The sequence below is a fragment of the Carcharhinus amblyrhynchos genome, chromosome 8 (genome assembly GCF_965287045.1).
Source record: "Carcharhinus amblyrhynchos chromosome 8, sCarAmb.v2.hapA, whole genome shotgun sequence".
Taxonomy (NCBI): Eukaryota; Metazoa; Chordata; class Chondrichthyes; order Carcharhiniformes; family Carcharhinidae; genus Carcharhinus; species Carcharhinus amblyrhynchos.
In genome coordinates, this window is record NC_137331.1 from 91,816,457 (window position 1) to 91,838,171 (window position 21,715).

General features: G+C 44.3%; 1 protein-coding gene across 2 annotated transcripts in view; it reads left to right on the top strand.

The window, feature by feature from the left end:
* The window catches only part of dhx30 (DEAH (Asp-Glu-Ala-His) box helicase 30), a 79,356-nt gene that overhangs the window by 35,633 nt on the left and 22,008 nt on the right, over positions 1–21,715 (top strand). For both annotated transcript variants that reach the window (XR_013887732.1, XM_080194465.1), the window contains exons 12-14: positions 9,066–9,272; positions 11,688–11,769; positions 12,788–12,981. Coding sequence is in view for 1 of the 2 variants with exons in the window: in XM_080194465.1 (XP_080050591.1) it covers positions 9,066–9,272; positions 11,688–11,769; positions 12,788–12,981 (483 nt within the window). In the remaining variant the exon portion in view is untranslated. The remainder of the gene's footprint in view (positions 1–9,065; positions 9,273–11,687; positions 11,770–12,787; positions 12,982–21,715) is intronic.

Consider the following 21,715-nt stretch of genomic DNA (forward strand, 5'->3'; position numbering starts at 1 on the left):
TAATTCACAATTAAGAACTCATGATGTGGCTCATTTAGACAATGATTTGTATCTTGGTGGTCAACTCTGTTAGACGTTGCCTGCAACTTTGGCATAGTCGTGTTTGCTGCAGATGAAAGCTGAGAAAGTGCAGGATTCATGGACTCTCTTTACTCTGGGCTCTTTCAATGAGCTGAGCTTCCTGTTTCTTCTCACCCCTTCCAATGCCCCTCTGAACAGCCAGATGAACCGGCAGTTGGCAACGGTCTCCCAGTTGTCTTTGTCAAAGTCTTCTGTCTTTGTAGCCCCCTGGCGTTAGTCCTAGTATTGTAACCAAGTAGCCAGTTCACTGCACGGAAGGCACTTGGGTATATGGCTGAAAGTCATCCAATGAATTTGGCCAAGTCATTGCATATATTGTTGGTGTAATAATGTGTGTGCTGGGTTATCAGTACTGTGGTACTCTTCGTGATGTAATGGCATAGTAAAAATTCCTAATTCTTTGAGAATTCCTCAGGCGCACAACAGAGGGCGCTTGAAGACCAGGCCAAAGCCATAGCAGAATGATCACTGGCAATTCAGTGTTTTGGGAAGGCCTTGGGATCTTGTACAGAAATACTACAATGTACTTCTGATTAAGGAAGTCCTTTGTAAGCTGCCTAAAATACAGGAAATGAAAGGCAAAGTTTAACCTCCCACGAAATATATGTAATAAGAAGATCTGAAATTGAATTAGGTCCAAGTCATTTCAGAAAAGAATGCAAAAAAAACCTATGCTGCCTTATTAAAGGAAAAGCAAGGACTTGTACAGATGTAACTTTTAGGTGATGCAATGATATGTAAGGAAAGAGGAAAGAAAAGGACTTGCAATTAAGCTACAACCTCTGACATCTCATTGTACTTTAATAACCAATTAAACATTTTGAATTACAGCCCCTGATGTAATGTACTGAAACTCAGCAACAAATTCATGCACAATAAGATTTATAAAAACAAATAGGAACAGAAGGCCATTTGGCCCCTCAAGCATGTTCTGCCATTCAATAAGATCATGGTGGATCTGATTAAGGCTTCAATTCCACTTTCGCATCTGCCTTGATTCCCTTGTGGCTCAAAACTCTGTGTTGCTCTGTCTTGAATAAATTGAATCATCAGTCTCTGCTGCTATCCGGGGCATAAAATTCCAAATTTAATTACACTCTGAAAGAGGAATTCTTCCTTATCTCTGACTTAAAACCATTAATTTCAAAACATGACCTCAAGTTGCCAAATTGAGGAAATTAGCTCAAATAGCAGAGTGCTCACTTAGCACATGAGTAGTGGGAGAAATGCCCACATTCTCTACTTTGATTTGCGGCGGCATGGTAGCACAGTAGTTATCACTGCTGCCTACTGTGCTGAACCTGCATACTAATCTCTTGTGTTTCATGCGCCAGAACACCCAGATCCCTTTATAAAAGCTTTGTAGTCTCTCTCCACTTAAATGGAAGTTCCCCTCTGAATAAAGTTTATTTATTAGTCACCAGTAGGCTTACATTAACACTGCAATGAAGTTATTCTGAAAATCCCGAGTTGCCACACTCTGGCACCTGTTTTGGTAAACACAGAGAATTTAGCTTGGCCAATCCACTTGACCAGCACATTTTTCGGATTTTGGGAGGAAACCAGAGCACCCGGAGGAAACCCATGCAGACAAGGGGAGAACGTGCAAGCTCCACATACACAGTGACCCAGGCCAGGAATTGAACCTGGGTCCCTTGTGCTGTGAGGCAGCAATGCTAACCACTGTGCCACCGTACCACCCATAAGCCACTCATCCTCCTGACTTGGAAATATATCGCCATTCCTTCAGTATCGCTGTGTCAGAATCCTGGAATGTTCTCCCTAATAGCACTGTCCGTGTACCTACACCACATGGACTGCAGTGGTTCAAGAAGTAGCTGACCACCACCACCACCTCAACGGTATTTAGGGATGGGAAATAAATGCTGGCCTAACGAGTGAAGCCCACATCCTTTGAACGAATAAAAGAAATAGTATTCTGACTTTATTCTCCCTATCAAAGTGGACTTGTTTACATTTTCCCGCATTATACTCTATCTGCCAAATTCTTTGCCCACTCACGATGTATCTGTATCCTGTTGCAGATCCTACCACCTCTTGCCAACTTAATTTTCTACCTTCCTTGGCATCATGTAAAATTCAGCTGTTATGCATTCAGTCATTTCATCCAACTCATTGACATAGTTGTAAGTAGTTGAGGCCCCAGCAATGATCCAGGCTATAAAAGAACCATTTATCCCCACTCTTTGCTTCTTGTTAATTAATCAATCCTTTATCCATGTGGTATCCCCTGTACCATGTGCTCTGACTTTATGTAACCTTTTATGTAGCACCTTATCAAATGTCTTTTGGAAATCCAAGTACACCAGACCTGCAGGTCCCCCTTTATCCACCATGCTTGTTACTTCACCATAAAACTCTAAATTAGTTCACCATAATTTCCCTTTCCAAAGCAGTACTCTACCTTACGATTTTCTAAGTATCCTGCTATAGCCTCCTTAAAAATGACTCGACCGTTTATCCCTCTGACAGATGTTAGGCTAACTGGTCTGTAATTTTCTGCTCTCAGTCGCCCTCCTTGAATAAAGATATTACATTTGTTATTTTTCAATTTGCTGGTACCTTCTAGAGTCTAAGAAATTCTGTAAGATTAATACCAATAATCCTATTATCTCAGCAGCCATGTCTTTTAAGACTGTCGGATTCAGGACAGCTGGTCCTGAGGATTTGTCAGCCTTTAGATCTAATCATTTTCCCAGCACCTTTTTTCCTAATTGTTTTAAGTTCCTTCCTTCCTTTTACTTCTTGATTTTCAAGTATTTTTAGAAGTTTTCTAAATTTCCTAAGGTGAAAACAGAGCAAAATACCCATTCAACACCTCTGCTATGTCCTTGTTTTCCATTATCAATTCTCCCTCTCAAGAACCAACACTGACTTTAGTTATGCTTCTCCCATTTAAACACTTGCAGAAACCTAACTATCTTTTTATTTCTCTAACTAGCTTTCACCCATACTCTACTTTCTGCTTCTTTATATTTTTCAGTCATTCTTTGTGCTTCTTCAAACTTCCCAACCTTCTGATCTTCCACTAATCTTGCCAGAATTGTGCAGTTTGTCTTTCAATTTGATATAGTCCTTATTTAGTCATGAATGATTTGTCCTTCTCAGAATCTTTTCTTTTTAATGCCGAGAATTATTAAATATCTCCATAAAATTCTGCCACTGTATCTCCTAACTTTTAACTTAATTCCCCAATTCACTTCAACAGATCTTCCTGGAAACCCATATAGTTTCTTTTACTTAGGTTTAAAACACCAGGTTTAAACCTACACTGCTCCAAACTGAATGTGAAATTCTATAATGTTATGATTGATGTCACCTAAAGGCTTTTTTACCACAAAGTGCAGTGCCCTGCAGGCTGTGTCCTCGGCACTTTACTATACTCCTTATACACCTATGACTGTGTGGCCAAATTCCCCTCCAACTCTGTTTTCAAGTTTGCTGATGACACCAACATACTGGGCTTGATTTCAAACAATGATGAGACAGAGTACAGGAAAGAGATGGAGAATCTGGTGAGCTGGTGTGACGACATTAATCCTTCCCTCAATGTCAGTAAAAAAAAGGAGATAATCATTTCTAGTCTTGGTCCCTCCATGCTGATGCTGTAGTTAAGAAAGTCCACCAACTTTCTCAAGAGGAAATGGAAATTTGGCATGTCCACGACGACTCTCTCAATTTTTTAGATGCACCATAGAAAGCATTCTTTCCAGATGTATCACAGCTTTTTGCTCTGACAAAGACTGCAAAAAGTTACAAAGGGTTGTGAACTTAGCCAGTCCACCACGCAAACCAACCTCCCATCCATTGACTCCGCCTACACTTCCTGTTGCCTCGAAAAATCAAGGACCCAACACACCCATAATTCACGCCATAACTTCTCTATGCATGATAGAAGCACAAAATCGCCATGTATACAAATACCTTTGTCTAGCATGAGCCTAACTATAGGTTTACCCTTCCTTACACAGAAACGCCAAATTGAAACCACTTAAAACAATACCTTATTTCTAATATTTACCAATACAAATATAAATCCCTTAAAACTATCCTTATTTTCCTAACAAGACTGCAATGATGCTGTAGGCTGCAGACAGGTTGAGAAGTACAAGGAGAAATAGTTTTCTTCTGTCATAATCACATCGGAAATCATTTGTTACTTTTAGAGATTTGAAGGAGATAGGTAGTACCTGAAGAGAAATAATTGCTGACAATATGAGCTAATTTGCAAGCCAAGAATGGAACTTAAGGGCACCAGCAACTTGGTGGGAATAAGGCTGAGGGTGTAGGAGATGAATCTCATAGAAAGGATGAGCCTGGAGGTGGAATGAGAAAGATATAAATTGAAGGCAAGAGGGAACTTCAGAGGAAATTTGATCCATTAAGCTAGGACAAGGGTAGGTATGAGTAAAGATAGCTGATGGCTAGTTTTAATCTTGGAAACAAAGAGCTCCTCAGACTTATTTACGGTGTGAAGACAGTTTGCAATTGAGAAAATTTAAATGGGAATCAGATTCAAAAGGCGTCTGTGCAAAGGGATCTGGGTGTCCTTGTTAACGAGTCTCAAAGTGGGTATGTAGGTGCACGATATTAAAAGGAAGGCAAATGGAATCTTGGCATTTATTGCAAAGGATCTAGAGTATTAAAGTAGAGAAGTGTTGTTATAATTGTATAAATTATATTTGGGAGACCATAGTTGGAGTATTGTGTTCAGTTTTTTGTCACCTTCTTTGAGGGTAGGATGTAGTGACACTGGAGGCAGTTCAGAAGAGGTTTACTAGATTGATTCCAGTTTTGAAGGGGCTATCATATGAGGAGTGGTTGAGTAGCTTGGGCTTGTACACTTGCTGCAGTACAGGAGAATGAGGGGGGATTTGATTGAGGTATATAAAACACTCGACGGGATTAATAATGGGATTCTGTATAACAGAAAGCTGTTGGGGCCAGTTCATTAAATATGTTCAAGAGGGAGCTGGACATGGCCCTTGTGGCTAAAGGGATCAAGGGTTATGGAATAAAAGCAGGAGTGGGATACTGAGAATGCATGATCAGCCATAATCATATTAAATGGTGGTGCAGGCTCAAAGGACCGCGTGGCTTACTCCTGCAATTATTTTGTATGATAAAGTAGAAGTTAACCAAAAATTCCCCCTTCTCAAACAGCCTAGGGCAAGAGGTCATAGTTGTTGTATAAGAGGGGGAGGTTCAAAACAGAGATAAGGAGAAGCTACTTCTCGCAGAAGGTTGTGAATTTATGGAACCCACTTCAGTGGATGCAGAATCAATCAATGGATTCAAGAAAGAGATAGATAAATATTTGATCAAAAGCGGATAAAGGGCCATGGGGTAAAAGCAGGGAAGTAGAGTTAGGATGAGATGGAGATCAGCCATGATCGTTTAGAATGGTGGAGCAGGCTCGAAGGGCTGAATTGCTTTTTCTTGATCATAATTGCTACATTGCTAAAATGAACCGTAAGAACTAGTTTAGTTTATTTATTAGTCACAAATAGGCTAACATTAACACTGCAATGAAGTTACTGTAAAAATCCTCTAGTCGCCGCACTCCAGCACCTGTTCAAGAACACTGTAGGAGAATTTAGCATAACCAGTGCACCTAACCAGGACTGTGGGAGGAAATCCACGCAGTCACAGTAAGAATGTGCAGACTCCACACAGGAAGTGACCCAAGCCGGGAATCAGATCCAGTCCACTAACCACTGTGCCACCATGCCTGTTCCTGTGCTGTACTTTTCTTTATTTTTTCTGTTCCTTGTTCCGCCCCTAGGAGCAGGAGTAGGCAATTAAGTCCCTTGAGCCTGCAATACAATTCAGTACAATCATGGCTGATCTCATCTCGGCCTCATCTCCACCTTCCTGCCCGCTCCCTCTTGTTCTGGAATGTCAAACAAGGGAAAACATCCAGTCTGCGTCTCCCTTGTTAGTCCCCTTTACCATCATAGAACACAGAAAACTACAGCACAAACAGGCCCTTCGGCCCAGAAGTTGCACTGATCATATTCCTACCTACTAGGTCTACCTATAACCCTCAATCCCATTAAATCCCATGTACTCATCCAGAAGTCTCTTAAAGGACCCCAACGAGTTCGCCTCCACCACCACCAACGGCAGCTGATTCCACTCACTCACCACCCTCTGAGTGAAAATCTTACTCCTGACATCTCTTCTATTCCTACTCCCCAGCACCTTAAACCTGTGTCCTCTTGTAGCAACCATTTCAGCCCTGGGAGATAGTCTCTGAGAATCCACCCGATCTATTACCTCTCAACATCTTATATACTTCAATTAGATCCCCTCCCATCTTTCTGAAGTACAGCAAGTATAGGTCTAAACTGCTCAATTTCTCTTAATGAGACAAGTGTCTGAACTGTGTCTGAACTGCCTCTAAAGCATTTACGTCCTTCCTCAAATGAGGGGACTAAACCTGTGCACAGTAGTGCAGATGCAATCTCACCAATGCCCTATAACGTTGCCATGATGTGGTGATGCCAGTGTTGGACTGGGGTGGGCACAGTAAGAAGTCTCACAACGCCAGGTTAAAGTCCAACATGGTTATTTGGTAGCAGAAGCTTTCAGAGCTCTCTACCCCTTCACTCACCTGATGAAGGAACAGTGCTCCGAAAGTTTGTGCTACCAAATAAACCTGTTGGACTTTAGCCTGAGACTTCTTACTATAACGTTGCAACAGCACATCCCTATTTTGGCAATGAGCTTTCTGCAATTCATACACAAGAACACCTAGATCTCTCTGCTCTGACACCCCGAGGCTTCCAATTGCATTCCAGGATGACTGTGAACAGTTGGAGCAGATGCAAGCTGCTTGTTGTAATATTACTTCATGTGGAATAAAAGCTGAAAGAGCTGGAAATAATCAGCAGGTCTGGCTGCAGCTGTAGAGGGCAAAGCAGAGTTATCGTTTTTGTTCAGTGACCTTTCTCAGAACTGCAGGAAAGGAAAACAATAAAGGATTCAGAAACACAGGGAGCTTGCAAAATGTTTACAGCATGAAGAGGAAGCAGCTAATGCCAGCAGTTAAGGAGCTCCATCGCTCACTTCTAAATTTTAGATGAGCAAAGGCAAAATGAACCATTTGTTCTGTTCTATTAGAACTTTTAATCACTCCTGCCCTTCACCATATCGCAGACCTTCTAATTTGTTCTTTTTCCCATCCTCTCCTTTTCATCATCAGTTTCCATTTGTTATCAAAGATAGCTGTATCTTGAATGTGTAGAGCTATCTGTCATGTGTTCTAATGTAGCAGTGGAGCCCAGTTGTGGGATCTATGTGGTTTTCCACAATGCGGGCAAGGGGGTGAATTGTCTGGTTTTGTTGGGACTGCCCAGTCTTTCAAGCTTGCCCTTTGTCCTTTGCTGCCTGTATTCTTTGCTTTTCAAAGGAAGCATTGCCACTACTTGAGATTGCTCCCCAGGTAATTTTTACAGTACATTTTTATTGCTGTTTGCAGGGGATGTCATATTTCCTGAAGTTCACATTTCAAGTTCAATTAAACCTTAATCTCAGCCTAAATCTTAGATAGTGCCCAAATTTAAGTTGTATATACATGACCACCTTCATGATTTTCTAAATGGGGAAATGCTTGGGAAATCAGAAACACAAGGGGACTTGAGAATCCTTGTTCAAGATTCTCTTAAGGTTAATGTGTGGGTTCAGTCAGCAGTTAGGAAGGCAAACGTAATGTTAACATTCAAGTCGAGAAAGCTAGAATACAAGAGCAGGGATGTACTTCTGAGGCTGTATAAGGCTCTGGTCAGACCCCATTTGGAGTTTTGTGAGCAGCTTTGGGCCCCATATCTAAGGAAGGATGTGCTGCCCTTGAAAAGGGTCCAGAGGAGGTTCACAAGAATGATCCCTGGAATGAAGAGCTTGTTGTGTGAGTTGCGATTGAGGACTCTGGGTCTGTACTCGTTTGAGTTTAGGATGTGGGGGAGATCTTATTGAAACTTACAGGATACAGTGAGGCCTGGATAGAGTGGACATGGAGAGGATGTTTCCACGAGTAGGAAAAACTGGAACCAGAGGGCACAACCTCAGGCTAAAGTGACGATCCTTTAAAACTGAGATGAGGAGGAATTTCTTCAACCAGACAGTGGTGAACCTGAGGAACTCTTTGCTGCAGAATGTGGAGGCCAGGTCATTGAACGTCTTTAGACAGAGATAGATAGGTTCTTGATTAGTAAGGGGATCAGGGATTATGGGGAAAAGGTAGGAGAATGGGGATGAGAAAAATATCAGCTTTGACTGAATGGCAGAGCAGACTCTATGGGCCGAGTGGCCTAATTCTGCTCCTATGTCTTTTGGTCTTATGATTTTGTTGTCAAGTCATATATATTGCATGTCCACCCCATCTGGGCTCTAATGATGAGTGCTTCAATTCCAGACATTTCTGTTCAAAGCATCTCTTAGTGTTGGGCACATTGCCGTCCCATCTGATGACTGCAATGTACCAAATACATCACATGTGGAGCCATCTGTGGAGTAGTTAGTCCATGTCTCAGGCTTGTTGGAGAGTAGGTATTACCACAGCTTTGTACACAGCAAGTTTTGTTCTAAGTTTGATAGCTCTTTTCCTCCCTAGTTTCTTGTGTAGACAGATAGATGTTCACACAAATGACAGCTGGGTGAATGCTGAGGGACGGGTGCAGTCATCCATCCAGCTATGAAGTAGGATATGGTTGACTCCTGCAGAAGGGATTACATCTAATACACACCCAATCCCTTTCACTTACTCAAACATTAATTAAAAACTAACGTCCTCTTGAGGGCTGTGAAGATGAGGGCTATAATGGGGAGTATCCATGTTGAGAAAGAGGGTGATTATTTCAACATGGAAATGAGGACAATGCAAGAGTTTCGAAGCTTGAAATATGGGTAATCCTGTTTGAGTTATTTTGCAAGATGATGAAGCTTTATTCTGTGTGCTACAGGTTTCATGTCTGAACACTGTTTGGATTTCCAAGTCGAACGTGAAGCAGCGCCGTGGACGGGCAGGCCGCTGCCAGCCGGGTAGTGCATATCATTTGTTCAGCAGGGAGAGGCTGGAGAAAATGGATGACTTTCCGATCCCAGAAATCTTGCGCACCCCTCTGGAGAACATTGTGGTCCAGTCTAAAGTCCACATTCCTGACATTACGGTGCGTGGTGGTCTCTTATATTTGCGGATTCACTTTCCACTATAGAAATGCAACAGCAAAGGAGGCCTTTCCACACAAGTCACTGTGTTGAATCTCTAATAAAGCTCTTTGCTTTGCTGCATTCTGTCTTTTCCTCATTCGGGCTATCATACCTTTGCTGATTCTCTTAATCTGATCTATCTTTTCTCTCTCTGTTTTAAATTTTTCTTTTTCAAATATTTATCTGGTTTCATTTCAAAAATTATTGTTCCCCGCTGTTTTTGGTCATACATTTACGTGTCTTAAGATCCTTCTCTGACAAATAAAACCCTTTTTTTCCTTGCAGAGGGGGGTGGGCGGGGCATTTCTTCTGGTGATTATTTTAAATCTGTGCTCTTTAGTAATTGACTTACTGACAAGTGGAAATAATAAGCCATTCAGAAGTAAACTTAAGAAGTGCTACTTCACCCAAAATGTAGTGCAAACTGGGACTCCCTTCCAAAAGGCTGTGCGCACCAGGGCTCTGAAATGTTCAATTTCAAGATCAAAAGTATTTTGTTAGCTCAATGAATATTGAGCCACACCAGGTAAATTGATCTGGTCACAGATCAGCTGTGACTAATTAAATAGCGAATATGACCCCAACCCATTCAGCCCCCAGCTTGCCGCTAGCCAGGAGAGGCCGGAACACTAGCGAAATACATTTTTGGCCAATGTAGGACAATGACTTCCTTCTGCTCTTCAAAGGTGTTCAATTTTCAGATGACCAAAATGTCCAGAGGCGGATGTTCCAAGTTTCACTTATCTTCTCCATGAATTTCTTCCGGTCTCTCACAGACTCGTCCCCTATTCTTTGAATATTTGCTGCATATTTGCACTCAAATGTTTGTGCTGACAGCTGTGAAATGCAGTGGCTCTAATCTAATGCTGCTTAATTAATTTATACCACATCCCTGGGCCTCTCCAACCTCTCTAACATAACTACCTCTGTGAAAATCTTTTACTACTTTGAAAAACTCATTAAAATGTTCCCAGAGTCACTGCTTTCCTGCAGTAAAAAGCCCCAACTCTCTCTCAGTTTGTTGTAGTAACTGAAAATCAGTGACTGCTGCTGCATCTTTTCCAGGACCTGCATTATTCACTATGTAGGAGACCAAACTAGGTACTGTATTCCACAGGAGGCCCAACCAAGGACTTCTGCAGGAACCAGCATTGTGTATTATGTTTTATTTTTAATTCTGATGGCGATTTTGGGAGGAAATCATGGCTGAGTTTCCAGGCCACGACAGAGGAATGCTCAATTCAAGTGCAGCAGTCACTCAGGGCTGTTTCAGCACAGTGCAGATATCCTTCAGGCTGCTTGGTTGAGCTACTTGTCAGCAGTGGCTAAGTGGGTATCGCTCTTGCTTCTGAATCAGAAGGTTTGTGGGTTCATAGCCCATTCCAGGATTTGAGCACAATAATCAAGGCTGACACTCCAATGCAGTACTGAGGGAATGCTGCATTGTCAGAGATGCCCTCTTTCAGATGAAGCTTTAAACCAAGGTCCTGTCTGCTGTCTCAGGTGGACATAAGAGAACCTATGGCATTATTTTGATGAAATGTCCAGTGTCCTGGCTAATATTTATTCCTCAATTATCATCACAAAAGCAAATTACTTAGTTATTACCGATTGCTGTTTGTGGAAGTTTGCTTGGTTGCTATGTTTCTAGCATTACAACAGTGATTACACTTCAACAAGAAATTCCTGTAGTAGGGTCATGAAGGATCATCCTGACTCAAAACATTGGCGCTATATCCCAGTCCACAGATTTGATTTGATTTATTATTGTCATATGTATTAATATAGTGAGAAGTATTGTTTCTTGCACACTGTGCAGACAAAACATACCATTCATAGAGAAGGAAATGAGACAGTGCAGAATGTAGTGTTACAGTCGTAACTAGGGCGTAGCGAGGTAATGCGAGGTAGGTTCATTCCAAAGCTTGACAGCAGCAGGGAAGAAGCTGTTCTTGGGTCGGTTGGTACGTGACCTCAGACTTCTGTTTCTTTTTCCCGATGGAAGAAGTTGGAAGAGAGAATGTCTGAGGTGTGTGGCATCCTTAATTATGCTGGCTGCTTTGCTGAGGCAGCAGGAAGTGTGGATCAATGGATGGAAGGCTAGTTTGCGTGATGAATTGGGCTACGTTCACGACGTTTTGTCGTTTCTTGAGATCTTGAGCAGAGCAGGAGGCATACCAAGCTGTCAGATGCTGTCAGACCTGCTGGGATTTTCTGTTTTTGTTTCAACAAATATTTTATTGACTGTCAAGTGCTTTGGGACATTGGGTTGTTGTGAAAGGCGCTATACTAATGCAAATTTTTAAAACTCATTTTGGGAAAATGTAAGCAAAGTTTTTAATTTTTTTACCCTCTCCCTTCAATTTATTTTTCAGGCTTCAGATTTTCTTTCTAAAGCAATGAATAGTCCGAATCCCAAGGCTGTGAATGAGGCTGTACGAATACTACAGGAGATAGGTGAGTGCGAGGGATTTGGAAATTTGCTACTAGAGAAGAATGCTGCTTGGAAGCTGCTTGCATATGGAAGTTTCCATGTTGACCTCCAATTACTCAGTAAATTTAATGGAATGTTAAGACACACAGACTTCAGATTTCATTCCCATTCTGAACTGGCTTCAGTGGTAAACTTGACCAGAACCCTCACTAATTAAGCCCATCCTGTGCACATGTGTGCAGGACAGGGCAGTGCTTCCTCAACCCATTTCTGAGGTCATATAGTTTTACCCATGAAGGATGGGTCTGAAGACTAGTAGGAATCCCATTTAACTTGTGTAAAATTAAACATCTATCAAAGGCAACAATTGCAGTAGTCTTCAAAATAAAACCCTTTGCTACTATCTTCTCACATCGTGTTAACTGAAATTGGGGATCTGATAAGCATTGGAGGGTCCCCGATAAGCATCTTGGTCCAGAGTTCCTGCAGCACCACCATTGTAACTAATGAACCACAAGGTCTTTTCCTCTGATTTTGTAACAATAAAGGGAGATATATATCCCCAGGACATGCTGCAAAATTGCAGCTTGGTTTTCACCTACAGATTATAAATGCAGTTACTTTTCTAATCTGCTTTGAGACAAAGGATCAAGGCTTGATCTTTGGTCTTATTGAGGCTGGATCTCTGCTGGAATTGGAATGTTATAATTGGTGCCATGAAAGGGGCAATCAGGTCTTCAAAGGGGTTTGGATATCAGGTGAATACAGGCTTGACTGGAAAGTTCTTGTACGATGCAGGGCACATGAGGAATGGCCACACTTGTGACACTGACACTTAAGGAAACAAACCCAGCTCTATGTTAGTGTGTATCAGACAAAGGAGAGAAATTATCAATGGAGATTTTAACTCTTGCTACAAATGTAAGGAGTGTTGATTATTATAATCAGACCACCCACACTTGTATGTCATCTGGTTTTAGTTGTAATACCAAGAGAAATGGATGAAAAGACTTTACCACTATTTCTTTTCTTCCACTGCAGGAGTGCTTGATGAAGATGAATCTCTCACTTTACTTGGGCAGCGCCTGGCCCACATCTCCACAGACCCTCGGCTGGCAAAGGCGATTATCATGGCGTCCATTTTCCGCTGTCTCTCTCCTGTATTAACAGTTGTCGCATGTCTGACTCGAGATCCATTTGTGAACAGCTTGCTGAACAGAACAGAGGTTATGAAGGTATAAGAAGAGATCAGGTGATCTAACAGTATGGTTTAAATATTGCTTTTGTTCTCAGGATGTGAGGTACAGCATATTTCCCTAATCAATATAAGCTTGAGCTGAGGTCAAAGGAATGGATTGGTAGCTGGTGAAGGAGAGAATTTTTTTTTACTGCTTTTGCTCTCCATCTCTCTATACAACTCTGAATGAGGTCATCCTAGCCCATGCCCCCAGTGCAACCTTCTCCCAACATGCAGATCATTATTCCACAGCAGGATTTTGCAGACTGGCTTCAGCAGAACCCTGAGGTTCTGTGGAACCACAGGAGCAACCATTGAAAAATTTTAAAAAGCTGGACACACATACTCAGAGCCACACTGATAAGCTGCTGGGTGAAGACCTGGCGACAGCGGAGCAGGTTGCTGGCAAAGCCCCAGTGGATGACTTAGCGGGTGGTGGGCAGGGGCCCAGTGGGTGGCAGAGAACAAACAAGCGGTGGAGAGCAGTGCAGACAACAAGTGTCTGACGGAGTGGGCAGATAGGCAAAGGTGAACCACTGGTAAAGAGAGCCATTGGGAGAGGAGTCGGAGGCAGAACAGGAGGGGAGACCATGTGGGAGCAGAAGCATACGGAAAGTGTGTCTATGTGTATGTGTGTAAGGTGAGTGTGTGCGTATGTCTCAGATGAGTGAGTGTGCGTGTGTCTCAGATGAGTGAGTGTGCGTGTGTCTCAGATGAGTGAGTGTGCGTGTGTCTCAGATGAGTGAGTGTGCGTGTGTCTCAGATGAGTGTGTGTTTGTGTGTGTCTGAGATGAGTGAGTGAGTAACAGGAATACAGAATATAGGGCTAATGGAAGGACTCTTAGTAGTGTTGACGAGCAGAGAGATCTCGGGGTACATGTGCATAGCTCCCTGAAAGTTGGCACCCAGGTTGATAAGGTTGTTAAGAAGGCGTACGGTGTGTTAGCTTTTATTGGTAGAGGGATTGAATTTTGGAGCCGTGAGGTCCTGTTGCAACTGTACAAAACTCTGCTGCAGCCGCATTTGGAGTATTGCGTACAGTTCTGGTCGCCGCATTATAAGAAAGATGTGGAGGCATTGGAAAGGGTGCAGAGGAGGTTTACCAGGATGTTGCCTGGTGTGGTGGGAAGGTCTTATGAGGAAAGGCTGAGGGACTTGAGGTTATTTTCATTAGAGAGAAGAAGGTTACGAGGTGACCTAATTGAGGCATGTAAGATGATCAGAGGGTTAGATAGGGTGGACAGTGAGAGCCTTTTTCCTCGGATGGTAATGGCTAACATGAGGGGACATAGCTTTAAATTAAGGGGTGGTAATTATAGGACGGATGTCAGAAGGTAGTAAGGGCATGGAATGCCCTGCCTGCAGCAGTTGTGGACTCGCCAACTTTAAGGGTGTTCAAATGGTCAGTGGATAGGCATATGGATAACATTGGAATAGTTTCGGTTAGAGGGTCATTAGGTTGGTTCCACTGGTCGGCGCAACATCGAGGGCCAAAGGGCCTGTACTGCGCTGTAGTGTTCTATGTTCTATGAGTGTGTGTGTGTCTGAGGTGAGTGAGTGAGTGTGTGTGTGTCTGAGGTGAGTGAGTGAGTGTGTGTGTGTCTGAGGTGAGTGAGTGTGTGTGTGTGTGTGTCTGAGGTGAGTGAGTGTGTGTGTGTGTGTGTCTGAGGTGAGTGAGTGTGTGTGTGTCTGAGGTGAGTGAGTGTGTGTGTGTCTGAGGTGAGTGAGTGTGTGTGTGTCTGAGGTGAGTGAGTGTGTGTGTGTCTGAGGTGAGTGAGTGTGTGTGTGTCTGAGGTGAGTGAGTGTGTGTGTGTCTGAGGTGAGTGTGTGTGTGTCTGAGGTGAGTGTGTGTGTGTCTGAGGTGAGTGTGTGTGTGTGTCTGAGGTGAGTGTGTGTGTGTGTCTGAGGTGAGTGTGTGTGTGTGTCTGAGGTGAGTGTGTGTGTGTGTCTGAGGTGAGTGTGTGTGTGTGTCTGAGGTGAGTGTGTGTGTGTGTGTCTGAGGTGAGTGTGTGTGTGTGTGTCTGAGGTGAGTGTGTGTGTGTGTCTGAGGTGAGTGTGTGTGTGTGTCTGAGGTGAGTGTGTGTGTGTGTCTGAGGTGAGTGTGTGTGCGTGTGTCTGAGGTGAGTGTGTGTGCGTGTGTCTGAGGTGAGTGTGTGTGCGTGTGTCTGAGGTGAGTGTGTGTGTGTCTGAGGTGAGTGTGTGTGTGTGTCTGAGGTGAGTGTGTGTGTGTGTCTGAGGTGAGTGTGTGTGTGTGTGTCTGAGGTGAGTGTGTGTGTGTGTGTGTCTGAGGTGAGTGTGTGTGTGTCTGAGGTGAGTGTGTGTGTGTGTCTGAGGTGTGTGTGTGTGTCTGAGGTGAGTGTGTGTGTGTCTGAGGTGAGTGTGTGTGTGTGTCTGAGGTGAGTGTGTGTGTGTCTGAGGTGAGTGTGTGTGTGTCTGAGGTGAGTGTGTGTGTGTGTCTGAGGTGAGTGTGTGTGTGTGTCTGAGGTGAGTGTGTGTGTGTGTCTGAGGTGAGTGTGTGTGTGTGTCTGAGGTGAGTGTGTGTGTGTCTGAGGTGAGTGTGTGTGCGTGTGTCTGAGGTGAGTGTGTGTGCGTGTGTCTGAGGTGAGTGTGTGTGCGTGTGTCTGAGGTGAGTGTGTGTGCGTGTGTCTGAGGTGAGTGTGTGTGCGTGTGTCTGAGGTGAGTGTGTGTGTGTCTGAGGTGAGTGTGTGTGTGTCTGAAGTGAGTGTGTGTCTGAAGTGAGTGTGTGTGTGTGTCTGAGGTGAGTGTGTGTGTGTGTCTGAGGTGAGTGTGTGTGTGTGTCTGAGGTGAGTGTGTGTGTGTGTCTGAGGTGAGTGTGTGTGTGTGTCTGAGGTGTGTGTGTGTGTGTCTGAGGTGAGTGTGTGTGTGTCTGAGGTGAGTGTGTGTGTGTGTGTCTGAGGTGAGTGTGTGTGTGTGTGTCTGAGGTGTGTGTGTGTGTGTCTGAGGTGTGTGTGTGTGTGTGTGTCTGAGGTGTGTGTGTGTGTGTGTGTGTGTCTGAGGTGTGTGTGTGTGTGTCTGAGGTGAGTGTGTGTGTGTGTCTGAGGTGAGTGTGTGTGTGTCTGAGGTGAGTGTGTGTGTGTCTGAGGTGAGTGTGTGTGTGTGTGTCTGAGGTGAGTGTGTGTGTGTGTGTGTCTGAGGTGAGTGTGTGTGTGTCTGAGGTGAGTGTGTGTGTGTCTGAGGTGAGTGTGTGTGTGTCTGAGGTGAGTGTGTGTGTCTGAGGTGAGTGTGTGTCTGAGGTGAGTGTGTGTGTGTGTGTGTGTCTGAGGTGAGTGTGTGTGTGTGTGTGTCTGAGGTGAGTGTGTGTCTGAGGTGAGTGTGTGTGTGTGTGTGTCTGAGGTGAGTGAGTGTGTGTGTGTCTGAGGTGAGTGAGTGTGTGTGTCTGAGGTGAGTGTGTGTGTGTGTGTGTCTGAGGTGAGTGTGTGTGTGTCTGAGGTGAGTGAGTGTGTGTGTGTGTCTGAGGTGAGTGTATGGTGTGTGCATGTGTCTGAGGTGAGTGCGTGTGCGTGTGAGGTATGGGCGGCACGGTAGCACAGTGGTTAGCACTGCTGCTTCACAGCTCCAGGGTCCTGGGTTCAATTCTCAGCTCAGGTCACTGTCTGTGTGGAGTTTGCACATTCTCTTTGTGTCTGCGTGGGTTTCCTCCGGGTACTCCGGTTTCCTCCCACAGTCCAAAGATGTGCGGGTTAGATTGATTGGCCATGCTAAGAAATTGCTCCTTAGTGTCCAGAGTAGTGGAGGTTAGAGGGATTATTGGGTATAATATGTAGGGATATGGGGGGTAGGGCCTAGGTGGGATTATGTTCGGTGCAGACACGATGGGCCAAAGGGTCTCTTTCTGCACTGTAGGGTTCTATGTAGGTGAGTGCATGAGCGTGTGAAGTGTGTGTGGGAGAGAGGTGAGTGTGTGTGTGTGCGAGGTGAATGCATGTGTGCGTGAGAGAGGTGAGTGCGGGCGCGTGAGAGAGGTGAGTGTGCGTGTGAGAGAGAGAGGTGATTGTGTGTGAGAGGGGTGTGTGCCTAAGCCCAATACTGTACCTCCCTCCAAACAACTGTTTACAGCCAACTTCTGCTTATACAGACAAGGTTTTCCAAGAGTAAAGCTCATCTCATACATTCTGCAGTCAACAGTTCAGTGTATCACAAAAGATACCTGACATTTTGCCATTGTTTAAAGTATTTCCAATAATTGACCTAGTTAGCTGCCTTGTATCCAGCTGATATTTGCAGAAGTTGTCTAAATATAGTAGCCATAAAGAAAGCTACATTAAGTATTTCCAAAGAATTGAATCTACTTGGCTTTTCCCTACCCCATTGGTATTTGCAAAAGTTGTTTAAATATAAGCCTTGAAGCAAACATTAAACTTAAGCAAAAATTGCCCACAAAAGAAGCGAATGTGTATTAGAAAGAAAGGTGTGTCTGTGAGAGAGAGGTGCATGTTTGTGAGAGAGAGAAAGAGAGTGGTGAATGCATATGAGAGAATGTGCTGAGTGTGTATGAGAGAGAGAGAGAGTGGTGTGTGTAAGAAAAAGAGTGAGTGGTGTGTATGAGAGAGAGAGCAGTGAGTGTATATGAGGGAGAGTGATGAATGTGTATGTCAGAGAGTGAGTGTGTATATGAGCGAAAGAGTGGTGAGTGTGTATATTAGAGAGAGAGTGGTGAGTGTGTGTATGAGAGTGAATGGTGAGTGTGTATATGAGAGAGAGAGGTGTGTGTGTGTGACAGAAGGAGAGTGGTTTGTGTGTATTAGGGAGTGGTGAGTGTGTGTGTGAGGGAGTGGTGAGAGTGTGGGAGGGAGTGGTGATTGTGTGTGCGCGAGGGAGCGGTGAGTGTGTGCGCGAGGGAGCAGTGAGTGTGTGCATGCGAGGGAGCGGTGAGTGTGTGCGCGCGCGAGGGAGCGGTGAGTGTGTGCGCGCGCGAGGGAGCGGTGAGTGTGTGCGCGCGCGAGGGAGCGGTGAGTGTGTGCGCGCGCGAGGGAGCGGTGAGTGTGTGCGCGCGCGAGGGAGCGGTGAGTGTGTGCGCGCGAGGGAGCGGTGAGTGTGTGCGCGCGAGAATATGTATGAGTGTATCTGTGAGACAGTGTGGTGAATATGTATGAGAGAGAGGGATGAGTGTTTTTTTTATTCAATTATGGGACATGAGCATCGCTGGCTGGCCAGCATTTATTGCCCATCCCTAATTGCCCTTGAGAAGGTGGTGGTGCGCTACCTTCTTGAATCGCTGCAGTCCGTGTGCTGTGGGTTGATCCACAATGCCTTAAGGGAGGGAATTCCAGGATTTTGACTCAGCGAGTGTGGAAGAATGGTATATATTTCCAAGTCAGGTTGGTGAGTGACTTGGAGGGGAGCTTGCAGATGGTAGTGTTCCCATTTATCTGTTGCCCTTGTCCTTCTGGATTGAAGTGATCATGGATTTGGAAGGTGCTAAGGGTCTTTGGTGAATTGCATCTTGTAGACAGTACACACTGTTGCTACTGAGCATTGGTGGTCTAGGGACTGAATGTTTGTAGATGTGGTGCCAATCAAGTGGGCTGCTTTGTTGTGGATGGTGTCAAGCTTCCTGAGTGTTGTTGGAGCTGCACCCATCCAGGGGGAATATTCCGTCACTCTCCTGACTTGTGTCTTGTAGATGGTGAATAGGCTTTGGGGAGTCAGGAGGTGAGTTGCTCGCCAGAGTATTTGTAGTCTCTGACCTGCTCTTGTAACCACTGTGTTTTTATGTGGTGAATCCAGTTGAGTTTCTGGTCAATGGAAACCCCAAGGTTACACTGGGGGATTCAGTGATGGTAACACCATTAAATGTCAAGGAGTGGTGGTTAGAGTGTCTCTTATTGGTGATGGCCATTGCCTGGCATTTGTGTGGTGCAAATGTTACTTGCCACTTGTCAGCCCAAGCCTGGTTAGTGTCCAGATCTTGTTGAATTTGAACATGGACTGCTTCAGTATCTGACGAGTTGCGAATGATACTGAACATTGCGCAATCATCGGCGAACATCCTACTTCTGACCTTATGATGGAGGGAAAGTCATAAATGAAGCAGCTGAAGATTGTTGGGCCGAGGACATTTACCCTGAGGGACTCCTGCAGAGATGTCCTGGAGCTGAGATGATTGACCCTCCACAACCACAACCATTTTACCAGGTATGACTCCAACTAGCAGAGCGTTAACTCCCGATAGCCATTGATTCCAGCTTCACAATGGCTCCTCGATGCCACACTCAGTTGAATGCAGCCTTGATGACAAACGCTGTCACTCTCACCTCACCTCTGGAATTCAGCTCCTTAGTCCATGTTTGAACCAAGGCTGAAATGAGGTCAGGAGCCGAGTGACTCTAGCGAAACCCAAACTGGGTGTCACTGAGCAGGTTATTGCTGAGCAGGTGCTGCTTGAAATCACTGTCGATGCCCCCTTTCATCACTTTACTGATGAACAAAAGTAGACTGGGCAGTAATTGGCCGGGTTGAATTTGTCCAGCTTTTTGTGTACAGGACATTCCTGGACAATTTTCCATGTTGTTGGGTAGATGCCAGTGCTGTAACTGTACTGGAAGAGTTTGGCTAGGGGAATGGTAAGTTTTGGAGCACAAGTCTTCAGTTCTTTTGCCAGAATGTTATTAGGGCCTATTACCTTTGTAGTATCCAGTGCCTCCAACTGTTTCTTGATATCATGTGGAGTGAATCAAATTGGCTGGAGACTGGCATCTGAGATGCTGAGGACCACTGGAGGAGGCCGAGATGGATCATCCACTTGGCACTTCTGGTTAAAGATTGCTGCGAATACTTCAGCTTTATTTTTTGCATTGATGTTCTGAGCTCCTCCATCATTGAGGATGGGAATATTTGTGGAGCCTCCTTTTCCAGTGAATTGTTTAATTGTCCACCGCTATTTTCGACTGAATGTGGCAGGACTGAAGAACTTAGATCTGATCTGTTGGTTGTGGGATCACTGTCTGTCACTTGTTCTTTTTGCCGTTTGACATGCAAGTAGTTCTGTTTGGTAGGTTCATCAGGTTGAAACCTTATTTTTATGTATGCCTCGTGCTGCTCCTGGCATGCCCTCGGGGTCGGGGGGGGACGCTGTGGAATATGTCGGATCATGAGGTTGCAGATCAAGCTAGAGTCTGGTTCCGCTGCTATTGGTGGTCAACAGCGCCTCATGGATGCCCGGTCTCAAGTTACTGGATTGGTTCAAAATCTATCCCATTTAGCGTGGTGATAATGCCACACAACACGGTGGAGGTTATTCTCAATGTGAAGGCAGAACGTCGTCTCCACAAGGACTGTGCAGTGGTCATTTTTAACGATATAATCATGGCCAGATGTATCTGCAGCCGGCAGATTGGTCAGGATCAGGTCAAGTATGTTATTTCGTCTTATTGGTTCCTTCACCACCTGCTGCAGACCTAGTCTAGCACTTATATCTTTTAGGACCCGACCAGTTCGATCAGTAGTGCTGCTGCTGAGCCATACTTTGTGGTGGACATTGCAATCCCCCACCCAGAGTACATTTTGCGCCCTTGCCACCCTCAGCACTTCCTCCAAGTATTTGTTTGACATGGAGGAATACTGATTCATCAGCCGAAGGAGGATGGTATGTGGTAACCAGTAAGAGATTTCCTTGCGCTTGTTTAATCTGAAGCCATGAGACTTCATGGGGTCCAGAGTCAATGTTAAGGACTCCCAGGGCCGCTCTAATCTGACTGTATGCCATTGTATCGCCACCTCTGCTGGGTCTGTCCTGCTAGTGGGACAGGACATATCCAGGGATGCTAATGGTGTCTGGGATGTTATCTGTAAGGTTTGATTCCGTGAGAAGGACTGTGTCAGGCTTGACTAGTCTGTGAGACAGCTCTCCCAATTTTGGCACTAGCCCCCAGATGTTAGTAAGGAGGATTTTGCAAGGTTGATAAGGCTGTTTATATATGAGAGATGTGTGTGTGTGTGTATACATTTCTTTTGGGTGTGAGTTGGTGTGTGTGTTTATGCCGCACGTCTGATATGAGAATCCAGCAACATCATTAATATTAAACAAATATGAGCAAAGGAAGCAGCTTCCCCCCTCATGTTAAAAAGTACAAAAAGATAAGACTCAAGTATTGTTGAATGAGAGAATTTTTAAATTATAATTAACATATACACTCAAGAAATAGAAAAGACGTTTATTGATTTGCTTTTGTATGTTTGTACATATTGCACAAAAACAATTTTTTTGTGGTTTAGGTCTGCAGCATAATAAGGATGTTTCTCAAGAGTTCTGTCATTACTCTTGGGAAGTCAAAGGGTTCATGGCTGGAAAAGTTTAGAAAACCCTGTTCTACAGGATTGGTGCTCTCTATTTTATATAAAAGCAGTGTTTTAGGATTAACTAAAAGGTTATTTTTTGGTTGGAAGTGCTATGATTCCAAAATGCAAATCCCACCTTCGTCCCCTCGTTAAGATCCATCTTAAACCTACCTCTTTGACCAAACTTTGGGTCATGTTTCCTAATGCTGTTGTTGTCTTTGGCTGAGTATCATTTTTATATTATTTTGCGCCTCTGAAGTGCCTGTGAGCATTTTGTGTTGTTTAATTAAGCAGATTAGCCATGGTAAATACCTGGGGTAACGGGTATAGGGTGGGGGAGAGGGCCTAGGTAGGGTACGCTATCAGAGTCGGTGCAGATTCGAGAGGTCAAATGGCCTCTTCTGCGCTGTAGGGATTCTATGATTCTAAATTAT